The sequence below is a fragment of the Emydura macquarii genome, unplaced genomic scaffold, assembly GCF_026122565.2.
Source record: "Emydura macquarii macquarii isolate MOO-44397 ecotype Brisbane River unplaced genomic scaffold, CSIRO-AGI_Emac_v2 contig_2473, whole genome shotgun sequence".
Lineage (NCBI taxonomy): Eukaryota > Metazoa > Chordata > Testudines > Chelidae > Emydura > Emydura macquarii.
In genome coordinates, this window is record NW_027132610.1 from 4350755 (window position 1) to 4376135 (window position 25381).

General features: G+C 43.3%; 1 protein-coding gene across 3 annotated transcripts in view; it reads right to left on the bottom strand.

Annotated features, from left to right (window-relative positions):
* Positions 1 to 24986, bottom strand: part of ZDHHC20 (zinc finger DHHC-type palmitoyltransferase 20) — a 65876-nt gene extending 40890 nt beyond the window's left edge. For all 3 annotated transcript variants that reach the window (XM_067562864.1, XM_067562863.1, XM_067562862.1), the window contains exon 1: positions 24723 to 24986. In XM_067562864.1, coding sequence (XP_067418965.1) covers positions 24723 to 24840 — 118 coding nt within the window. In that variant the 5' untranslated portion in view covers positions 24841 to 24986. The remainder of the gene's footprint in view (positions 1 to 24722) is intronic.
* Between the last annotated feature and the right edge of the window lie 395 nt (positions 24987 to 25381).

Below are 25381 nucleotides of genomic sequence, written 5' to 3' on the forward strand. Positions count from 1 at the left end.
ATTCCTATTTTCCACAGTTTGTTAGCTTTGCACAAACACAGCTAAGTGTTTTCCCCTTGCACAGACAGGGCCTTCCAGAGCTCATTTGCAACGCCTCCATCCTCTCCACATTTACATCCCCTTGAAGACCCACTTCAGTCATACTTGTGTACTGTGAACTTATGTTGCCACGTGTAAGTAAGACGTATGTTTTCCCACTCCTCCTAATCTCTGTCTACTTGTCTGCCTATCTTTCCATTGTGACCTCTTTAGGACTGGCACCACCCTCTTTTTTGATTGTCTAGAAAGCACCTCCATACAGTAGATGCTCCCATAAACAAATTATTAGCAGTAATAAGACCTAACCAAAGAAAGAAAAAGGAAAACAATTATAAAATAAAATGAATTGGTTTCTCTCACAAGGCTCAGATACTCCCTTTCTGCTCATACTGCTGGTTCTTTCCTCTTCATTCACCTGCTCAACAGCCTCTCCATTCCCCTATTCAGTTTTATTGGCAAATTTTTAATTTCTTCTGTCTAAGAGAAGGATCTTTATTTACCATCCAAAATACAGCAAGCTTGGTTTTAGACTGAATTAGGATGAACTACTGGGTATGATTAAAATTCAAGCTTCTGTTTCAAGTGCTATTCTCTCTTCCCCTCCTCTGGAGAACGTGGACCAAAAAACACAGAAAAATAGACCCAAGGCAAGTCAACACGTACAAAGACATGTTACAACTGCTAAGAACAGGCTCACATGCTATTGCACAGTAGAGTCAGTATTAAGCTCTTGTGAATTAACACTTACACTGGTGCAGCTGTGCTGCTGTAGCGCTTACGTATGCTGACAGAAGAGTTTCTCCATCTGTGTGAGTATTCCACCTCCCCGGGAGGCGGTAGCTATGTTGATGGGAGAAGCACTATCAATACCGGGAGTTCAGTTGGTATAGCTGCATCGCTCGTGGACATAAAGTTTGTAGTGTAAACCAGGGCTTTGAGGTGTCAAGTTATTTTCTATTTTTTTGTTTTTTAAAAACTCCGGAGGTATTTGTAATTTATTAAAACAAAATAGTTTAAATTTACTGTATTATATTTCTCTTTTCTTATTCATATTATATTGCTTATTTAATAATTTCACATTTTTCCCCAGACATAAAAATGGTGAACATTACAAATAGTGAAAGGTAAAGATTAAAAGTGGCTTTTCTTGCAAGAGTGAGTTCACCTTTCCTTGGAGTTGGAAAAATATACATTTCTCTAGGACAAGATAAATTCAAAATTTCACTTGTCTTTTGAAAGGAAATAAGCTAAGTATTCATCTTAGAAAACATAATAAAAAGAGTTCACCTCATCGTTCCAGTCAAAAAGTACTGTAATATATGGCCTATACAGGTATTATATCAAGCAAATTCAACTCAATTATATTTTAAGAATATTTAGAAAGATGCTTAAAAAATCATATTTTCCCTCTTGGACACAAACAGCTTAAACCCAGATAACTTCACATCACTTTGCACTTACAGAGACTTTATTCAAGGATTTGGATGTAATTTGCAAACACTAAACAACCCTGGAAGGAAGGAAATCATCTCTTTCTTTTTGTAGCGAAGCGGTGTGGCCCCTCTCCAAGGCTGATACCAAGGGGCTGACAAACACCACCTGGGGGGCAGGCACGGGTACCACACCACTTCCAAACCAGAAGTACAGGGGTGGGACACGAAGTATAAAAGTTAGGCCCTGTAGCTCAGTCCAGGGGAAACTGCTGAAGAAGGAGGTGTCCCCCCCCCAGGGCCAGGACCTGAACCCGAACCCGACCCTGTAAAAGGGCCCCCTGAGCTACCCACTAGTTGGGGCTTAGAAGGCCTACCAGAGCTACCATGGCCCCGCGACTGGGAACAGCTGCCTGAGGCCAGGGACTGGGAAGAGTGGCTGGCTGCCAGCGATTTGGAGGAGCTGCCTGCTCCAAACTATCTGGAGGAACTGCCTGCCAACTATGACCTACTGGAGCTGTCTGCCCCAAATGATTTGGAGGAGCTGCCGGACGCTAGTGACCCTGAGGGCTTGCTGCAGTTGCCCCTTGCAGTCTACCCCGAGGAGCTGGACTGCAGCATGGGCTACAGCTGCCTGGCTACAGGTGTGGAGGAAGTGGCCCATGAATAGCTGACGCCGGGGCACTAGTCAGCACATTTCAGCAGGAGCCCCGCTGAGGGCGCTGGGCTGGGACGCAGTGGGAGTCGGGTGGGCCTGCGTCCCCCTCCCCCCGACCACCTCAACCCTGGGCTGACTGCCCCTTGGCCTGCTAAGCCTCAATAGGCTGTAGCCGGTTGCTCTATTTTGTTTGCCTCGCCCAGCCTGAGGGCCTGGCCCTTAGACTGCTTTGCCTGTCCTGCCCTGCGTGAAGGGCCAGGGCTATAAACGGCTTGGTTTACCCTGCCCAGCCTGAGTACCTGACTGCTTTGCCTGCCTCGCCCTGTCAGAAGTGCCAGGGCTAGAGATTCTTGGCCTGTTCCGCCCCGTCGGAAGGGCCAGGAACACTGACTTTGTGCCTGCCTGCGTAGTGAAGCGGTGTGGCTTCTTCCCCCACCTCCCCCGGGCCAGCCCCCTCAGGTCAACACGTGCGTAGCCGTCAGACCATGCAGAACAATTATAGGGTAGCAAAATCTTGTAATCTGAAGTATGTCTTAATAGTGAAATCCTTCTGATTTTTCATACTGTTTTCATCTCAGGGATGATGTCTGGTCACCACCAAATTTTTTTAAAAATTGCACTTTGGGCAGAGAAGTGAACATATGATATCTGAGGACAATTTGTTGCTCTCTAAGCAACTTAGGGGAAGGATAAAAAAAATCTGGTTTTACAATGTAAAGGTGGCTATAATTTTAGTTAAAGAAAGATTTACTCTCACTCCACAATTATTTTCATTTTACAGATGAATAAACTGAAGCACAGTCCTAAGGCATGAAAGGTTTATGACTTGACCAAAGCCACACAGCAAGTAAGAAGCGAGTTGACTGTTTTCCAGGATGTATCTATACTACATTAAGTCCTATTTCAAATTAATTGTAATATTTGCTGCTTCTGTTTCCACTAAGGAACTTTAAACAGGCACTGGCTACCTGGCCAGCCAAGTAATCATTCTAGCCATTAAATTCTGCTTCAGAAAAAATACTTTGAACTGCAAAGTAAATTCCTTCCCTGTGCTGCCCTTAACCAATTTGCTTTGTTGCAGTGGCTCTCCAGTACTTCCGCTTCAGGCATTTCAAAATCTTTTCTATGTGTGCAAAAGATATCAAGTAGTGCTGGTTTTTTGCCCTATTGATTTTTTACAAAACAAGTCAAAATACTTTCAGAACCTCACCATGGAAGCATATATAGCTCAGAAGAACACAATGAAATGTATCAACCGAAGTCTGTGCCCTGAGAGCTGCAGGGAAGAGCAAGTCAGTATTTCACAAAGTACTGCAAATCTACTTTCAGTCTGTCCTTGCTGGGAGCTGAATAGTTTGAAACTGTCAATTATTAATATTACCTATTATTCAATTACAAAGAAGCAAAATAAAAAAAATTAAGCAAGCCAAGCATCTTGAAAATGTATTAAATATTAAAATCTCAACTTGCTAAGTCAATGTCTTAAGTTCTGATAGCAAATAACAAAAATATGGACTACAACTGTAGCTAGAATTCATGATGTAGTTCTGTAAATAGCTCAAAGTGCCTACAGAGTGCTACAGAAACCTTGAAGTTTCCACAAAGCCCTGATAAACCCAAAGATCTCCAATGCATGGGCACCAGGGTCGTATAATTTTTGGTGGTGCCCTGGCCAGGGCGCTGGGCCCATGTCACGTGGGAGATGGATGGGGAGAAGGGGCAGGGCCGGGAGGGGGGAGCAGCTGCCATCGCACTGCTTGGGACTGGGGCCACAGCAGTTCCTGGCCAGCCTCTAAGTGCGTCAGGCGAAGGGTGGAGGGGGGAAGGGAGGCAGAACAGCCTGGGCACTGAGGGCCACTGCGCTGTGCACCTCCATGGCCGCCCCCAGCACCACAGAAATATTGGTGGAGCCAGGCCCACCATCCTCAATATTGGTGGAACCTAGGCACCACAGGCCCATATAACTCGCCACCTATGTTCCAATGTTGTAGTTGACAGCATTGAATAAGTTTGTGTCTAACTTTTACCTTCTCTCAGCATGAAGCATAAAGAACAAAATAAAACAAAGGCATAAAAAGAAAACCTCATTCTTCAAACATGACGTAATCCCACTTACGCACCAAAAGCAACTCACTCCAATATATAATGTCAACCTATTTTCTTTTCAAGTCAGATCTATTATACTGTCAGATTCCTGTTCATGGTGCACTCAATTAGCTGAAAACAGTGTATTTTGGGATGTGAAACCAGGTTTTCTATTAGGCTGGATTCATATTTAACTTTCTGCTTAGCTGAGTTAGAAAACAAAAACACGTTCCAACTTTGGCTTCTAACAAAGGAGAAAGCTCTTAAGTGTTTTGTCTCAGATGTCCCAATGCCACCCACTTTCCTCCTATTTCTTTCCTATTGCTTATACCTCTCCTAAGCCTCTCTCTCTCTCCCCCTTTTTGTTTTTGTACCCTTGACCATGTCACTCTTTATGCTTGCACTTTCCCTACTTCATGGGCCATAGGAAACAATGCTGAAGTGGTAAAGATTGGTGCATTATCTAATGAATCAGACACAAAAAAGGTCAAGCTTTTCAGCAGTGACTAGTGATTTTGGGTGCTTCTATATTTGGATGTCCAAACTGACATACCTTAGAAGAGCCCTATTTTCAGAAAGTGTCAAGCATATGCCCTCCAAAAATACACACACTCCACTTCCAGGGACTTCCGAATGTATGCCACTCATTTATAGTGTAAATGGTGGATTCTCTGTAATGGGAAGTCTTTAAATCCTGATTTGAGGACTTCAGTAACTCAGCCAGAGGCTATAGGTCTATTACAGGAGTGCGTGGGTGAGATTCTGTGGCCTGCAATGTGCAGGAGGTCAGACTAGATGATCATGATGGTCACTTCTGGGCATAAAATCTATGAGTCTATTTATAGGCTTTTCTATGGCTACTACAGTAGTATCCAAGCACCTCCAACATCTGCAAGGTAGTGAACTACAGTATCTCCTTTCTGAAGCACAGGGAGGCTGAGTGATTTGTCCAAAGTCTCAAAGGAAATCTACTACAAAATTAGAAATAGAACCTGTAGCTCAGCACAGTAACTTTAAACACAAAACCATCCTTTGGGTATGGGCTGTGTATTCTTTCGATTGTAGAGCACTGATTTCAGATTAAACTCAAATAAAAAATAAAGACACAGAAAGACCTGGATCTATTTCTTACGTAAAATTTATTTACAGCACTATCATGTATTCTGACTGAAGTCATATGTTTTGAATATTACAGTCTCTCCAGGCCTCTGAACAGTGAACTTTTATATTTTTTATATTCTTCCTGGTGCTCCATGTGGGTGGGGAATTACTAACAGACATATATGCAAGTGCATTCCTTCACTATAACTGAAGCCCTTTATCTCCCCAGCTTCTACTTCATTAAACTGTCCACAAATGAAGATCAAAACAATTTAAAAAAACCCACCAATCACCCATCAGTGCCAGACCTCAGCTGAGACACATCTCGACAGTAGCCCTGATGTCAAGGGCAAGTTCTCCACCCCCACCCTCTCCAAAAAGTAAGGTAGCTCAACTCAATTGAAACCCCTTCTCCCTTTAAGATCTGTGTAGACAGCTCCACTAGTAAGTTAGCACAGGGCATAGCTTGAGTGTTCCCAACACCATCCACAAATAAAAACCAAATCACTCGTGTTCAGTGTTGATAGTAATAAAAGCTGGCTGACATAACTGGGGTTACAGGGCAGACCTCAAGTGAGATCCCCTTAACAGCTGCTAATGTATCTTATTTGTAGCCTGGACACAGGCAGGCTAGTGCCATGACAAGCAAAAACCGCTAGTCCTCCAATGTCTTCCAACAATCCCACCAACTCATGGCCCTGCCCTTTTCTTGCCATCTACCTATCTGTTTCCTGACCGGAAATCACCTACCATTGCACATAGGCCTTCTCAGCCTTTTTCCTCCATATGCACACTGCTTCCTGTATCAGCAACTTCACTCATCCATATGCAGCACAGAGCTGTTTTTTAAGAATGACCCCAAGAGGACACACTCCGTATGCTGCCAGCTGGCCAGAGGCCGACATCAAGATACCAGTGGATCTTTGGTGGAATGCTAGCAGGGCCCACAAGTTGGATATGTGCTTTGCCACCCACTGGAATATTTCTCCAGAGAGAAATCTAAAGCGAGCCCAGATGGAACTGGTTTACTTCACTGAGTTACTAGGTTCATACCATTTCCAACCAAAATCCCCAGAAGGGGCAGACATGTTCTCCCTCATTACACTGCAAAAGCATTCAGGGAGTGGTGCAGTTTAACGTAGCACTAGAAACAATGAGATAGGTCCCCAAAAGCCTTAGCACCACACACAAGTAAACAGAATGCTCATGTGGATGCCGGATATAACTCCCATAGTTAACACAAGGGAAACATCTCAAGGGTGGATCACTAGAGTTAATTCTGTAATGTGGAGTCACTCTTGGTTATGGAGTAGCTTCAAACTATCACAAATAATGTTGAACTGTCTGCACAGGTGTTAAGGAAGGGGAGCGAGTTCCAATCAAGTGGAGCTATCCTGATTGGAAGAAAAAAAAAAAAAAAAGGCATTTTTTTGCCTGCATAGACAGGGCCACGCCACATACTGCTATATTTATTCATTTATTGAGAGAATTAAAATATAGCACGTTGGCATTATAAGTTGCATTATATTCCAAATATGGAAAAAGTGCACAATATGCGCCATAATGACTTGCTTTTATTTGTTACTAACCATGGTCACAATTTGTGTTATATGGTGAAAGCAACATTAAGAGTTATTTGACTGCAACAGATAATTTAGTACTGCCCAGAAAACACTCTTATAACCAGAGCAGGGTAGATATTTATTAATAGCAAAGCCACTCTAGCTTAAACACACTTTGTATACCAACATGAATAGGAAACAAGGGAGGTCTATAAGTATATGTTTGTTATTGTGGTGGTGATGGGTGGTATTTTTTTTAAAAACAGCAAAAGCTACAGAAACAAAAACATTCTCACTACAGTATACAAGTGTTCTATGCATCTAAGAGATTTCTCTAGTATGTACACTGTAACAGGATCACTGAATAGATAAAGGAGATCTCCATGACAACACCTAGAGTGGATGCCATAGAGGATTCTGCTCCTCACCCCTCACAGTTCATAATAAAAAGACCCAGTCAGATCTGGCTTTTGTGGCCCCAAAGCTGCAGATGCCCCACCCCCATCCCCATTCCTGGTTTCGAAAGGCAATTTCAACTTTCATATTTAAAAAGTAAGTTTCTAGTCCTCTTCCTTGCAAAGATAGCATTAAAAGTGTGATGGTACCCTAGAGCCAAAAGCCTGTCATGGATTTTTCTTAGGGTTAGTCTACACAAATTGAACTGTTAGATCAGTTAAGAAACCAGAGTTATCCAAATAAGCTATACTGATACAAGCACCTTTACGCTGCGTTCACACTAGAGAGCTACACTGATTTAATTATATTAGTTTCAGAAATAGATATAATTAAATTGTTACCAAAACTGTGTGTGGACAATCTCTAAAAGATCATGGATTATTCTGTCTCATTCTTATAGCTGGTCAGATCTGACTTGCGGGACTGTGAAAGCCACTAGCACATATGGGTCCTTTCATTTTTTGAGGCAAGCTCAACCAAATTTGCTGTTGTTGGGGATGGAGACTGTCTCTGACAGTGTTATGGCTGCTGCAGGTTTCTCCTTCCTAGTTTGACTGCTCAGCTGCATGTAGCAATGTGACCAATGGCCACAAGGAGGGTCACCTTAATAGCACAAGACATGGCCTGGTTTAGTGGATTCAGCACAGGACAGAGTAGGGGAATCCAGTCTATTCCCTGCTCTTACACCAACCCCAAGTCAAACTTTTCTGCCTCAGTTTTTCTATTAACTACTTCACAGGTGAAGGTTATGATGATTCATTAATGTTCATAAATTACTGCTATAGAGGTGACTATAATGCATCAGAATGCACACAAAACTTTCCAAAGGCAGAGATTCTAGCAGCATACTGACAACTAGGTTATCTGCAAAATTGTGTCTTGAAACATTGTTAGACATTGGTAATTTTGGTAATTTATATGGACCCTTTCCACTTCCCCTGATGCAAAGACACAAATTTTCAAAGACACAAATGGCAGTTTGGTACCCAACTCCCATTGACTTTCAACCAGAATTAAGACCAAAGTGCCATCTGTGCTTTTGAAAATTTCCTCCTTAATTTTTAATATAAAATGAGGAAGCTAAATACAAGGTTGCTCTGAAAAGAAGTCACCTAGCTAATCATCCACAAAATCCTGAAACTAGCCACGTGCATAACAGGCTAAAATGATCAGGCATTGAAAGAGAGGATGGCTTAAAAAGTCTTTTGTACATTCACCCAAAAATGCTATGGCTGGCTCTGGAATCAACACATTAAGCTACCCTGTTGTTGTTCGTCCTTCGAGTTCGAAGATGACCATGACATCACTGATTGGTTTGGTTTCTGTGAACACGAATGGCTGATCAGGCCAATTTGAGCTTTGAACTGTCTGTGACACACTGAACAATAGATGATACTGTGGGTTACTTGATTCACAGTGGACATGCTGCTGTTTTGAGATTTATGCTGCTGGAGCTTTTGCTCTGCCTCAGTAGTTCTCCTCTGATCATAGACTGTGGCTCCAATATGGATGAGAACAATTCTGAGTGAGATCTTCCCAAAACCCTGGGTCAGTGTTGAAACACCTCAAGGAGAACATGAGGAAGTCTTTAAAATGTTTCTTCTGGCCTCCCTGAGAGCACTTTCCCTCCTTTAGCTCACCATAAAAGATCTTCTTTTGCAGTCACTCATATGACATTCTGGTGACATGACCTACCTATCTCATCTGTGATTTCATCAACAGAGTATGGATGCTTGCAAATCTGCCTGTATGAGAACCTCAGTCACTGGAACCTTGTCTTGCAATCTTATCCTCATCAGTTTCCTCAGACAGCCCATGTGAAAGTGATTCAGCTTCATAACATCGTGTCTGTACATCGTCCAGATTTTGCATGAATACATTGCAGTTGGCAACATGATGGTTTTGTAGACCTTCAGTTTTGTTTGTTGACTAATGCCTCTGTGCTCCCACACATTTGCATGTAGCCTGCCAAAGGCCACACTTTCTTTGGCAATTCTGGCGTTGGTTTCATCATCAATGTGAAATGCATGTGACAGTGTATTGCCGAGGTAGGTAAACTTATCCACTGCCTGGAGGGTCTGGCCATTCACTGTGATAGTAGGCTCTACATAAAGCTTCTCTGGTGCAGACTGATATATCACGTCTTTTTTATGTTGATTGAGAGACCAAAATTGTCACAAACTGAAGAGAAATAGTCCATACTCCGCTGCATGTCAGACTCAGATTTGGCATCCAGGTAACAGTCATCAGCAAACAGAAGATCATGAACAGTCACTTCCTATACCTTTGTCTTTGCCAGTAGTCTCCTCAGATTAAAAAGCTTACCATCAGCCCAGCATCTGATGCCAACCACGGTGTCTCAGTCACAAAAGGCATCTGTAAGCATGGTAGCAAACATCATATTGAAGAGGGCTAGGGCCAACACACAGCCTTGCTTGACTCCACTGGAGATTGGGAATGGTTCAGATGACTCACCGTCATCCATAACGCGAGCAAGCATGCCATCATGGAACTGCTGAACCATTGAGATTAATTTCTCCAGGCAACCAAATTTTGCCATGATCTTCCAAAGGCCTCCCAACTGACTATATCATATGCTTTTATCAGGTCAATGAAAGTAATATACAGGTTGGAGTTCAGTTCCAGGCATTTTTCCTGAAGTTGATGAGCTGCAAACACCATGTCTGTGGTCCCACGACCTTTCCTGAAGCCACACTGACTCTCAGGCAAGAGCCTTTGTTTAATGTGTTGTACAAGAGGATTCAGCAGAATTCTGGTGAGAATTTTGCCGGATAGGTGACTTCTCTTCAGAGCAACTTTGTATTTAGCTTCCTCATTTTTTATAAGCTACCCTAACTACTGCACTGCAGCAGAAACTCTTAACCAAATTCGTTATCCTTGAAAAGCACCATTCACTGTAATAAAACACAACTGCACAGAATCAAGAAACCTAAAGCAGCTCATTTTTCAGACTTCCTTCCTTTTTCTTAATCATAAACCAATTCAGTGGAGGAATGCAATCTGTTCAATTTATTGGCTATTTGGCCTATTCCAAATCTGAGTGTTGCTTGATTATACCATCCTTGTTTGATTGGCAAAACCACTACTGTCTCCTCATTCAATCCCTACTGAAGACTCAGCTCTGTCACAACATCTTCAAGTAACTTCAATGGCTTGACTGCAAGGTAGTTTTGTAATGTCACATGTAAATTATTAATTTGTTTCCAATACTGCCCACAATGTGCTAAGTGCTATACAAATCCAAAAGAAGGACACGCTCTTTTTTAAAATCAAAACAGACAGAGGGTATGCCTACACTACAGAGTCAACTCATTCTCTCTGAAGGTGCATCTACACTGCAATAAAAGACGCGTGGTCCAGGTCAGCTGACTCAGGTTTGTGGGGCAAACTGTACTGCAGTAGTACTGCAGTAAGCTGAGCTGCTCTAGTAATTATTTTCCAGTGAGTTGTGAAAGAACTTCTCTGTCCTTCCTGGACACATGGGGAGAATCATAGGAAGGCACTGGAAGAATAGCAGCACTTCAGTGTCACTAGCCTATGTCCACACTACAGAGAGGTCATGTGAGCAGCTGCTGAGCTGTGTTCCCTTGAGCTTTAGCCTATACCTCTCTCAGACCAACCAGCTTGAGATAAAAGCACCACTACACTTGAGTTAAAAGTCTGTATGTGTGGATGGGACTCAAGTTAGGGCAACACTTGAGTTATAAACTTGAGTTAACTGTACAGTGAAAACAAGCACTGAAGGAACTAGAAAAGGGAGTCAGAAACACGTAAAGTGGCCAGGTGATAGTAAAATTTTAGCAACAGAAGGGTTTTATTTACAGAACACCTAATGCATTGTGGGCATCACTGGAAACAAGTAATAAATCTAAAAAAATAAAAAGATCTATAGAGACAGGCTTCTCATCCTCAAATTTCTCTGATCAGAATTATCTTCTTCTAAAAAAAAATAAAATGTACCCTTCCCCAGCTAAGTCTTACATTTGCTAGTCAACACCTGTGTTGATAATTAAGCACCTATCCCTAAAGAGCACTTGGGTCACTGTGCATAAAATTCAGTATCTTAATCATATGGGCCCAACAGCCTAGCTTCAGATCCTACTAACAAATCCATTCACCAGTCAAATCCAGGTAGATAAAGACAAGAAAATATATACAGTATTGGTTAAACTAAGCCAAAACAGAAAATATTTATGAGTGCTGAAATATTGGTAAAGTTATGTAGGCACATCAAATAGAGGGGAATAAAAATGCTGGAAATTACTACTTTGAGTGACTTTTCACAATTCTAACTACATCTGCCTTGTAGAGTCATCATTACAGTATAGCTGTTTTATAAAGATGTTTCACTTTCCATTTGTTTGCACAGATTTCAGGGATTAGAAAATTCAAGGTGGTCTGGTTTTCTTAAATGAACGTTACCATTTTGAAGACACTAGTTTTTAAGCTACCTTACTATTACTGAGGTTACATTGTTTGTATTATTTTATTTAACAGAGGGAGATTTGACATGCTAAAAATAGCTTTTATTTTGGGAGTTTGATGCATATATATTTTAAATAACTGTCAAAGGAATAAGGACTTCAAACATATATTCCACATATAAGTAATGATCTATCTCTGATAATACAGATTTTCCTTTAGTCTCTTAAAAATCCATTTTCTCCCATGCTCATGAAGCATATGAAGGAGTGGATGAGACTCCATTCTAATCCAATCACAGAACATAAGACACTCCCTCTTCGCAGGGGCCAAATGTTTTGCTACTGTGGAACTCATCTGACGACCTGAGAAATGAGACCCAAGCCAGCTAGCAAAATGGGGTCTCCCATCAATAACTAGATTGCTGGACTTTTTGGGCAGGATGATTTCTGATTTCTTAAAAAATTAAGTCAGTGAGGGTTTAGTTTCCTCAGAATAAATATAAACTGCATGCAAAAAGCAGAAATTATTTTTGGTAAGTTCACTGACTACATGCACTCAGCACTACTCTGATGTCAAAGTAGACAATACAGTGATTTACATTAACAGCTGGAAAATATTACTTAGTTGCACAAAGCTTATAAATAGAGCCATTTAAGGAAATTTTATTTCAAAAGCATAGAGTAGTCTATTAGTTGTGAGTAAGCTGCAAGAATGAGTTCCAGCCTTTTAGACACACCACACTTAAGTACCCATGTACTGCCAATCACCAGAGCATCCAGGTGAAAAATATAAAAGCCAGGTAATCTTGCTAAGAGAGGTGGTCTTTGCTAAGCCTAGGATACTAGGTGTCATGACCTGTACATAAAAACATACAAATGTCATCAAATAGAGTAGTATAAGATTGGTGGCACATGGAATGTCTGTAAATAGCAGGGAATTATTTCCTTTGGTATATTATTTGTATAATTAGGAATTGCTAAAGAATGTATTTCTGCAAATTGCATATGACATGAGGAAGAGTGAAATCCAGACAATCTCTGAATAATTAACTGTAAGGTAATCTAGTTCTCTATTACACTTCACACAAACAAAAAGCATTTAATTCTATCCTAGAGTGGAACAGCCTTTAAACTCCCTCTCTAGCCACATTCCCCATCCAAAGACAAACAGTTAAATATGTTTCAGCTCTGAAGCATTAAGAAAAGTCAGTTTTAAAACCCATCTGTAGAGGTCCCTCGTGCTCAAGTGGGGAGGGAGGGCCACTCCGTCTCACTACAGGCAGCCGGTAATCAGTAGTGTATGGGGACGCTCCGCTCCTCTGGGTGGGGCAGAGCACAAGCACTCTTGGCTGGGGCAGGTGGCAAGTAACTGTCTCTGAGGGGAGTCTGGCCCCCTGGATGTGGAAGAGTACAAACGGTCTTTAGGTGGAGGCCTCTTGGCCTAGAATGAGTTTGCAGCCACTCCAGGTGTGGGATGGCAGCAAGAGGGGGTACGGAGACCCAGGCCCACCCTATTCCATCAGGTCCCAGCCCAGGACCCCAGAAGTGGCAGCCAGTAACACCACTGGGTCAGTGGGGAAACAACCGAACCACGCTGCCTCACTTTCTGGCAGCTCAACCAGATCAAGTGCTGCTTCCAGTTGGGCTACTTCCTACCCCACTTAGTTACTGGTGCTCCCTCAAGCGAGGACTCTATTTCATCGCCTTGCAATCGGGCAGTGGCCACCACAGTCCCTCCTCAAGGGCTTCTCTCTCCTTTGACAGTAGGGCATTGCTCCACTTGGGGGCTGGTCCAGGATCCTGTAAAGGACTCCGCGCCCTGGAGGAGACATCTGCTTCCTCCTGTGGTCCAGCATCAGCTGAGTTCCAGAGTTCTCCTTATATACTTCCTGTCCCGACCTGATCCTTCCGGTGAAGGGGTGAGGCAGATTTATCTCTATCTACCAGGGGGAGTGTAGTGATCTCTCACTCTTCAGTTTGGAAGGAGGCCACTCCACCTCGCTACACCATCCTTTACACTGCTGGCTATATTCCAACAGATGTACCCCTGCAACAATGCCAGTGTGCCAAGAATTATATTGTGTGTATACTTACTAGGCTGACATCTCCAAGTTTCTGCAATGACTTCAAATTTCCACAGTAACAGTTCCAACTAATCTTTAATACGAAAGGAAGAAAACTGTAGTTTCTCCCCAAAACACAACACTTTATTTGATTTGTCACAAACATCTGTCCTTTTTCAGCTTCCATTCTCTAGCAGATTTCTGCATTAGATACATGGAGCAATTTTCCAAGAAAAAAACCCAAAGCCTGCTTTATTTTAATTCTGGACAGGTACCTTATGTATAACTGAAAGTTAAAAAACCACAACTCTGAAAACCTTCAGTTATATTTATCCTGGCTTATAAAGTGTAGTCAATTCTTACATTTATAAAATGTTGGTGGACAAAAAACACAAGCCTCAAACTTGAAAATCTTCCTAGTTATCCAAAAAATATGCATAATTTGACCAAACCCTTCAAAAATAAGTCCTTGTTAGAGGTTTTGTTGCAAGAATTTAATACTACTACATTCTTCATAACTACAAGAAATGTATCAGTTGAACCATCAGCTACTGTCAAGTTTTAATTCTATAATAATAATTTGCATGTTGTGCTTCAAATTGTCTTGTAAAATAATCTTCTCTTTATATTACTTCATAAACGAAAAGAAATAAAAAAATAGTTTGTTGTTCCCAAGACTACCTGCATTTAGCTTTGACCTGGCTTTTGGAATATGAGAATCAATCAGTGTGGGGAGAGAATATTTTAAATGCTATATATTCCTAATTTTAACATTGTTTAGGATTAAGTATTGTTAATTGTACACATACTAATGCTAGATGCTTCACAGAGACACCCAAAACAAGTCATTGCTCTCAAGAGCTTATAAACTAAGGGGTAGATATGACAAAGAAAAGGCAGACCGTACACCAGGAAATGCCAATAGAGACATGGATTACAGAGACATTGAGTTTACATATACGTGTAACATACATCATAATGGTTCCAAAGGTTTAAGTATTTTTTTCCTTTTTTAAGCACAGTAGAACTTCAGGTCTTGTCTATCCTAATTTCCCTAGAAGACTCTATGGATGCCTGAAAAATTGGTATGATTTGGCTAAAGAAACGTAAAACCTTATTAACTGAAAAAGGAAGTGATTTTTATTCAGACTATTTCAAACATTTTTTTTTAATTACACACTTAAATCCAATGTCTGAGAAATACTTAGGAGACACATTAGTCCAGGCCTTTCAATTTAGGGATGCGAAAATTAATAATCTATGAACACAGCCAACAAGACCTAGAGTCGTGGTTTATATCCAACACTACCGGTATAGCCCTGAGGATGTCACATGGGCCGCAGCTGTGTGCTGACTGGGCTGCAGGTTGAGAACCACTGACCTGGAGCAAAATTAAGGAAGACAAAACTTGATATATCTGTTAACTGCAGAGTAACAAAATAAGCAGAATTTTAGAAAAAGAACACACACAGCATTTCAAGCCTTATACACCATAAAAAGGGCCCTAATCCCATTCATCACCCTTCCTTTTTGTCAGTCATATTAGTTAATTTAGCATACCTTATAAATAATATAATCTTGATAATCTTTCTTTCAATGCTCTCCAACAGGATCAATTTGTCAATCCCACTGCTCAGGCTGAAGCTCTTGATAGGAAGTGTATATAAAATGGTAGCCCCCAAAGAGGCTACACCAATCCCAACTCTCATCACTGAATGGAGATAGTGAAATAGTAACAGATATATCCAAAACTGTTTTGATAACTAAATATATATTATAAAAAATGAATTAAGATAGCTAAATATTTAGCTAGCTCATCACTCTAGCTTTCCATTCTCCTTGAAATGTGGGCCACTTCATCACATTTGCAAGGTATGTTGAGCTCATATAAAAGCATCACATGCAAATCTTGCTGATACTTCGCAAATACAGAAAAAGAGCTTTCCAAAAAGTTTCTGAAATACCACACAACTGTTTTAAGTGCAACCTTGTCATTGTTTGTTAGCTACTGTGTTAACACTTTGATAAAGAGCAAAGATTTCTTGAGAAAACTAATGAAATTACATTCCCTTTATTTATCTATCAGACTCTCCAGATCACAGCACTAAAACAGATCAGCCCAAACCTCTTAGTACTGACTGTTCTTCAGAGAAATTATAAAGGACTGTTTGTACTTAAAGTTTACAATAACCCTTGTAGCTTGGTGGTACAGTAAGAGGGAACTAAACTTGCCTCCACTGTGCTAGGGGCTGTACAAACACAGAACAATAAGACAGTCCATGGCACAGACTCTCTCTACCGGTGAATTCAGGATCCTAAACAAACCTAAGACAGAAGCTCACATATTTTCATAGACAGGGTAGGAATGATTCCTCACAACATAGAGTGCATCCAGATTAGGAAAAAAAGCTAACATGCGGTAAGAGCAAATCTAACAGATGTTAAAATCCTAGTGAAGACAAGGTAGTTTGTAATTCTAACACATATGAAAACTACAAACTGCTTTGAGTTCACTAGGATTTTAACAGGTGTTGGCTAACACCATTTTTTCCCCAATGACAAGACCATAAGGAAGAGTGCGTGAGAGGGGGGGAAAATGTCTTAGCTATTAAAGTACACAAATGCTGTTTCTAGTTTGAATATTAAGAGAGCTCAGACTGCTCCTCCACAGCAGTAGAGGAAGCTAAATCCTTTGAAAACATATGCTGTTCCATTCGTGAGGGGGGTTGGGCTATGGGGAAAGAAAGTAAAAGACCTTCATTCTGAGTCCACAGTTATAAAAACCAGACAAACCTGCCTCTGCTGCAATGGTTCATTGCTGAGTCAAGAGACAGTAGTTTTCCATGTTAGTTGTGAAAACAATTATCTGGAAATCAGTTCTTTAACTAGCTACACCTTTGGTCCTATTTCCCACCCCATCACCAATTTTATTTAATTTAAAGCTTATCTATCCTAGGGAAATTTTGCATAAGTTTTCCACTGCTGATGTTGGTGGAGCTGAACCAGTGTTAATAATGTTGGGAGCCCTAGCTTAGATGGCTAATGGTAATTTCCACCAAAATCATACTACTTCAATGCTCAGGGGCAGGAGAGGCAGAAAAAAAGAGTCAGGTCAATCACAAGGGGGAGTCATTTCCTTAGAGAAAACACATTCTTAGATCTGGGGCACTGCAGAAAGGATTTGCAGCTAGAAAAAGTGGGGTGGAGGATGGTACAATTGGAAGGAATGATGCTGCGTGTATGGGGGAAGGAGCACATGGATGGTTTGGTAGCTGGAAAATGACATCCTTTCTCTAGCAATTCGTATTGTCCTTAACTATAAACTCTGGCCCAACTACATGTGGTTGGCCCTGGCATAGGCAACTTATTGTACTTCACACAAAATGAAATTGGGGCTTTTCAAATTCCTGTCTCAAAGAAGTTGACACACCCCAGGTTTCATTATCTGCAGGAGTATGCAGAACTCAGTGGAGGCACGACTAAGGCCAGCAGAAACAGACCGAGGCTTCAAGTTTCCATAAGGAGTAGGGGTTACGAGCTAAACCAGTGATTTCCACTATTTTTCAAGTGGGGGCCATTTTGGCAAAAACCTTCAATGTGAGAGCTGGTGACTCCTGCCTTCGGGGAGGCTGGGCTGGGCCCCTCCCTTCCCTTAGGCCCCACCCCAGCTCCCACTTGGTCCTCTCCCCCGAGGTCCTCTTCCCCTCATCTCCCCCCCATTCCATTTCCCTTCCCATTGTCTGCTCTCCTCTCTGGAGCCAAACCACGATGCCTCCGTGTCCCGGCTGAGTCAGGCTGGTCCCTGCCCGGCTCCGCTCAGCAGCCCAGCCCCAGGACGTGTTTTCCACGGTGCCGAGCGAACAGCCCGCTGCTTCGGTCCATCCCCCAGCCCAGGCCCGCTGCCTCCCTCGCAGCAGCCAGGGGCTCACCTGGGCTTAGCCCCCAGGCGTTGGGCGAGTCCCAGGACACTTGCCCCTCGCAGCCGCAAGGAAAGTTGGGGCGGGGGCGGCCCCTCCACGCGAGGCGGCAAGGAGCTGTGGGGCGAGGAGGGGCTCCCCACGTGGGGGGAAGAACCGCCCCCTGCGCCCCCGGCACCCTGCGAGTCACTCACCGGCAGGTCAGCACCGCGCGGCGGGGCAGGGGAGCCCGGGCCAGCAGCGGAGTTACTGCCGGGCGCTCGCCTCGGCCTCCAGGTGACTCGGGGAGCAGCAGGCTGCAGCCGCCACCCCCGCAGCAGCGGGGTTTTCTCTTGGTGGTTTCGCCCCCTCCGCTGAGAGCCCCGCACGAAGAGGTGTGAGCAGCAGGCGGGGAGCCGCGGGCAGAGGCGGCAACACCACAGCCGGGAAGAGGGGAAGGGGGGGGGGCCGCTGCAGCCCTGCTGCTCCCCCAAGTCACCGGGAGGCAAAGAGGCGCCGGCCGGGCTGCGCGCTTCCCTCAGCGCCTCTCCCGCTCCCGTGGCCGCTGCTGCCGGCAGTAAGTCAGCTGCTGGCCTTGGCTCCCCCAACTCCACACGGTGACCTGCCCGGGGTCACTCACCGCCTGGCAGGGCCCTGGCCGGGAGCATGGAGAGCCATCCCCTGTGCTCTTCCCCCTCTCCCTGGCTTGGTGGGCTGCGCTGCCCACATGGAGAGCCCCTTTCACCCGCACAGCGCCGTCCCCTCTCGCCCCAACTCTCCAGGTCAGGCAGGGAGCCGCACTTAGGGTCAGTGGGAGCCGCCACTGGCTCACGGGCCTTGCAGTGAAGAACACTGAGATAAACGGTCCCTGACCCAAAGAGCTTTTGCAATCTAAGCATAAGACAAGAGACTACAATATTGGTCAGCTGTTGGTCCTGAATCAGGACCAAAGCCACAGTTAATCCACCACTGGGTGAGCACACAACTACTCTGGTTGCCTTTATAGTCATAATTATATAACTCATTTATTTCTAAGGGCTTTGGAATATCTTCAGAATGAAAATGGGTATAGGTTCATATAATTAAAAGGTGCAATATACAGCAAGATTTTTTCCTTAAAAATATCAAGTAAAAGGTGTCGGACTGATGAGCCATGCAAAATTGAACCCCTCTCAACAGGGGAAGTACAGACAATAGCGGTACCAGTTTCCAGATGTAACTTCCAACCAATGCACCTTAGCTATGTTCTGCAAACAGCACATCCAAAGATAAATTAGTTCAGTCACGATACTAAGATTGCATCAATGGCAACAAGTGGTGTGAACTGCAATATCTACATATTTAGTGTTTTCATCACCATGATATGTAATGGATGCTTGTCTAGTATGAAACAGACCACGCTCATTCCCACACACACACACACAGGCCGTCCATTGACAACAATGTCTTTTGGTCACTACCAAGCCAGCATAGATTCAAGTTAGTGGCGTAGATATGAAAGGCTTTGCATCTTATTATCAACCCCAAGAGTCATCCAGACTTCATGCACAATTTCTACATTACAATTTATTCCTGGCAGAAATTATTCAATTCTGAGGATCCATGTGGATTGGCTGACTGAACATCTATTTTTATGCATAATTCAAAATTTTTAAAATAACCCAAAAGTGACCACGTCAATCCTCATACTTAATTATGCTGAATTGCTGGTTTCTGATTTCTACTTAAATCTTCTCCCTCCCAAAAACACTAACATAGCAGAACCAGACATTCTTTGTCCCACACGATCACCTCTTTCATGCTTCCTGATCTCCATCCAAGGCAATGAATAACTAAGAAATCACCAATCACCAACAGCAGCACCAAATTCAGTGGCTTCACACTGGAGCCAGGTGTAGAATACAATTCATTTGAATCACACTAACCTAGTCAATTATTTTCATTCTACAGTTCACTCTGTGTGTAAAGCATTTTTGTTCTCTCTAGTCTACTCCTCAGATGTCAAGAATTCCCACATCTAGAGCACACCCAGGCTACAATACCCTGCATTTCAACCATTATTACCCAGCAATTCCAACTGAGTTCAAGTATGTGTGCTTCTTTCCTTCAGGAGTCTGTGACTAAGGTGTACAGTGATGAGACAGTCTTTTTAAAACCAAAGTATTGCTTATTTTCTTCAGTAGGAACAGAGCACTTACAGAAAAAGGATTTTAAAACAGTTTACATACATGTCTACCTTACCTAAAAGCTTCCCACCCCAGATGATAACCTAGGCAAGCCTAATCTCTTCAGACACCTCAGCAGCAGGGTCCCTCTGTCAATCTGGTTTCCTCAAACAACTACATTTACATGGACAAGTGTTCCTTTTTGTACCTTCCAGTTCTTCTATCTCCTATGTTCACAGGCCTTTCCTGTCATGGCATTGTTTCTTAACAACTACTCAAGTGTTTACTGAGAAATGACTTATTTTGAACCATTCTTTCCTTTCCTGCTTGTTACTCCTCAAAGCTCCCTCTTAAGCTAAATATATCCATACAGTTAAAAATCTCAATAAGTAGGTCAACAAACAGTATTTAATAGAAATAGGGCTAGAGAGGACATCAAGAGGTCATCAAGTCCAATCCCCTGCACTCAGGCAGGCCCAAGTTTATGAATTTATAAATTATTACAAAACAGCTCCAATTCCATCACGGGTGAGAGAAAAATGTAGAAATGCAAAATTGAGAAATACATAATTAAACAGAGAAAGAACAGTGGGAATAAAACAAACACAGGATGAGGAAGATAAACAGACTGGGGACAGAGACAACAAAGGTACTCCCAATACTGGCATCCCATCTAATTTTGTTATCAAGAATCTTTTGCAAAGTTTACAAACAAGATACTAAAAATGAATCCTGGTAACTCACTAAATTAATAAGTGAAAACATTTGTTCACCTCTTAATTTAGTAAAGAGAGGTTTCAAGGCAGGGACTATCTTTTTGTTCTCTATTTGTACAGTGCCTAGCACAACTGAGCTCCAGTCATGGGTCAGGACCCCCAGGACCTGTGATAATACAATAAAAATTATTGTTATGGGGATGGGAAGAGAAAGAAAGCTCCCAAACTCTCCAGATGTCTCCTCATGCAGTTAGTACTCAGATAATCCTTCACATACATCCTTTCTTAACATCCTGGGGAAGTCACTGCTATTTATGGCCCTGCTTGCCTTCCACTTCTCTCATTCATGCTCTCTTCCTTTCCCTTTCCTGTCTGCGTTTTCTTTTCTAGCCTTTCCTTTCATCCACCTCTCAATGGCCTTTCTGCATCTTCTTCCTCAAGAGCAATCATATCATCTGCACCACGTGTGTTTTACTGAGAAATGAACTAACAGTCCTATTTCTGCCCTTGCAGAGATTGTGTCACTTTCACATATTAGTGGTGCATTAAAGATGTGTCACTGCTCTTCATAATAATATACAGTGCAGTAATTCACAATCCAAAAGAAAACACACATGCCACAAAAAGCAAATGAATAATGTTACCCTTTTATGTAGAGATGTCTACCAGCCAAAAGAAGGTGAGTATCCAGTAATTTTGCATTCTGAGCCATTACTAAGGTGCATGTGTGTTTGTTTTTTTAAACGAACGAACGGACTAGTAAAAGAAGAGCATCACAAATCTACATTCTCTGCCCCTTGGTTTATCTACTACTAGAAAGTACTCACATCAACCAACGTTTCCGCAAGACTTCTACATACTTTAAGTTTTTTTATTTTGTGTTATTAACTATTTTTTCATTCACAGGAAATACAACACAAGATATACTGAACACAGTGGTAACACGTCAGAAGTTCACTTAAAACAGCAATCCAACAATGATGTGCATTTCCTATTAGTAAAGGTTGAATTTTCAGGAACAGCCTGCATAGTTGCACCTGCAAACATTAAGGATAAAAAAATTGCCCTGGAAAGTGCAAAATGGCTAGATGATTTCTGCATACAACTGAAAGTTTTAATATAAACAAAAGCCCCAATTCTGCAAGGATCTTCACATGGGTGGAACCTGAACTCAATGGGGCACTGTGAACATTTAGGGATCCATCCACTGAGCACTTTCCAGGATCAGAACCAACATTTTCAAGGCACAATTATCAGTCAGCCTGTAACACTGGATGGCCTTGTGGTCAAGACTTTAAATTGAGGCTCAGAAGAACCAGTACAATTCCTCACTCAGCCAAAGACTTCCTATAGGACTTTGGGCAAGTCATTTAGTCCCCTTGTGCTTCAATTCTTTGCCTATAAACAAGGAACACCCTGAGGGCTTGTCTGTACATAAAACGCTACACTACCTATACCAATGGGAGGCGTTCTCCCGTAGACGTAGGTAATCCACATCCCCAAGAGGCTAGGTTGATGGAAGAATTCTTCCATCAATCTAGCACTGTCTACACAAGGACTTAAGTCATCTTAACAATGACGCTCAGTGTTGTGAATTTTTCCACACCCCTGACTGACGTATTTAAACTGACCTAATTTTCTAGTGTAGACTAGACTTTAGACTGTCTTGTCCAATTAGACTGTAAACTCTTCAGAGCAGGGGCATTCTCTCACTGTGCATATGTACAAAATGTGATTACAAATTTCATTTGAAGCTGCTAGGAGCTACTGTAATATAAATAATTGTGCCCTGAAACCATAACTTCATCCAATGTTAGAGGTTGGCTAAAAATTTGGTTGCAAGTGCTTTGCTTTAAAATAGATTTTCATAAAATAATAAAGGCCCAATCCTATAAACCTTATGCAAAGGAGTAACTTTACTCATGTGAATAGTCCCACTGATGTGTCCACAAATCAGGACCTTTGACACAAATTTTGGTAGTGTCAAGCTTGTCTACACAAACATTTTACATGGAATTTAAAGATCACTCATAGTTTAATAAGTTTTATTTTAACCCTAATTAAAAAGGATAAAAATGTATAGCCAACCTAAATAATTTGATACCTAAAGTCTACAGTGTTCACACATCTTCCTCCAGACCACTCTTATTTTTTTTAAAAATATGAAATATGATTAACAGATTAAAGTAATCGGCTAAACATACAAGTGATCCAAATACTTCTGCCTTTGCCTAAATACTGTGGAAAATCTTATCTGTAATGGACTTAAACATAGATTTTTACAAGTTTGTCAAAATATCAAATATGCACTGTAACTAGAAATACAAGGTTTGCACAATAACAGAAAAAGCAAAAGCATTTCAAACATTTTACGTAAACAATTAGTGTAAAGTATTTCCATATACCAGGGCCTCACAAACATTCCAGTCTACCATTTTTATGCATTTCAACTTCTTTACATGGACTAGCTAGAGGTTTGAAACACTAAATGTCTTTAATAAATGTTTGTACAGTGCTCTGAAGTTCTGATGAATTATGCAAATACAATTATTATTATTAAATGAACAAATAATCTTAACTGAACAATGCCACAGGACTTCAGTCTAAATTGAGATCAAGATATAAGAAAAGGATATCATCCTGAATGACACTGTCTACCAATAAGATTTACATAACACTGAACTACATTACCAATAGCCTGACTCAATATGAAATGTCTAAGCTCTAAATCCTTTTTCCCTACTGCTTAAGTAAAAAGACTTCACTCTAATCACATTTCAGTGACAATAGGTTCCAGGATTCATAATCAGGAGGAGGAACACCAAAGAAATCTAAAAGTTTTACTTTCTAAAACTTCTAGCCCAGTTTATTTTTAAAAAGAATGACTAGAGAGTATGACTAAGACAAACAACAGTGGTTCAGTTAAAAAAATTCCCACATCATTGCAGGGGGGAAAAAGAACAGTGTCAAAACAAAACAAAACAAAAGCTAACAAAAAAGTGGCAACCCATAGATACGGAGACTCATAAGGATGGTGAAGGAATTCACCAAAAGCTGGCGTAAGTTACAATGATCACTAAAGACAGGATTCTGTGAAGCCCTGAGCCACTTTTAATGGCTTCAAGTGGCACGAGCTCAGTCCTTTTCCACATCAGGTGGTCCCAAGCTATTTACATCCCTCTCACAGATCTCTTCCCCACATCCCATTCCTTCCTCACTTTTAACTCTTCGGCACCCTACTCTTTCCCCCAAGAAACGTGCATTCACGAGACTCTAGCTGTATCATCACAACCACTTCCGCGCTCGGCTGGTTGCTATCCTGCAGTCAGGCAAGAAGGAGAGGAAAGCACACAAGCTTGCTGAGATCTAGGAGCTGTTGCTGCTTCCACTCTCAAATGCTACCAAGTTAAAGAGACATTTACCCAAAAAAACCCCAAAAAACAAAAAACCACACGCATCTGCGGTGGGACACCCTTAGGCACAAGGGCAAGTTGACATAATTTAAACAGGAGCTACAACACCACACCTGCGACTCTCAGCCTGCTCGTTTCCAAGTGTGAGACAAAGCCGCAAAATGAAGGACACAAGAAAACCAACCTAGCAGCCTCACACAGGGCAACATCCAGCTGCCCGTAACATCACCCAGCAGCGCGGTACCACGGCTGGCTGAAGCGACAGACGAGCCGGTGGCTAAAGGGATCGGTGGTCAGACGCCACGGTGACGGCCACTCCGTACTTACATCAGACAGAGAGACAGGCGACAGGCACCCCCAAACGAGCGGGGGACCCCCTGGGAGGGCCCTGAATGAAACACGGACCTGTGGGGTCGACTCCCGCTCCGCCCGGCGATCTGCAGACGGAGGAGGACGGGATGGTGGGGGGGGGGGGGGGGGGGGGGGGGGGCCGAGATCGGGAAGCCCGGGCACCGCAGGGGTAACCTCGGGGGACGGCCCGCTCTCACCACAGCCGTGGGAGGCGGACCCGCCACCCGTCCAGGCTGCGGGGGGGAAGCGGGAGCTCCAGCGCCGGCAGCCCTTGCCTGGCCGGCGGCAGGGCACCAGGAACCGGCGCCGCCCGGCGCCATCCGCCCGCTCCCGGGCACTCACATGCACACAGCTCCACCACGTAGGCGTAGTAGGACCAGGCCACCACCAGAGCGATGAAGACCACGGGCACCCAGGCCAGCACCCTTTGGCAGCACTTGAGGACGTGGGACGGCGCCATCTTCCCGGGCGAGCCGCTGCAGGGGAGGCATCGGGGTTCGGCGCCGGCGCTGCTAGGGCTGAAGCCGCGGCGGAACCTCCCGCCGCCGTCCCCGCCCTGCACGCTGAGGGGGCCGGGCTTGTGGTGCAGCGGCCGCCCCCGATCCCCAGAAAGCTTTCCTTCCCCGCCCAGCCCAGCCCAGCCCGTCCGCCCGCTTCCCCCATTGAGCGCGCGGCCGCCCAGCCCCGCGTTCTGAGAGCGGCCGCCGGCACCCTCAGCACAGCCCGCGCCAGCCCTTCGATCGCCCCGCACCGCATCGCACCGCCCCCGACTTCTCCTCAGCCGCTGCCCTCGACTGCCCCCGTCGCTGATCGCAGACCCCGCACGCTCTCAGCCTCCTGCAGTCCTGCCTGTTTATCTACCTGAGCAAATACAGTCACCCTATCCCATAACCGCACCCCACTTCACCTCACGCTAGCCCCCCACTATCAATCCACCGCCCCTAAAACATCCCACAGCCCCTCTGCAATTGTCCCCAACCCTTTTGATAGGCAAACTAGGG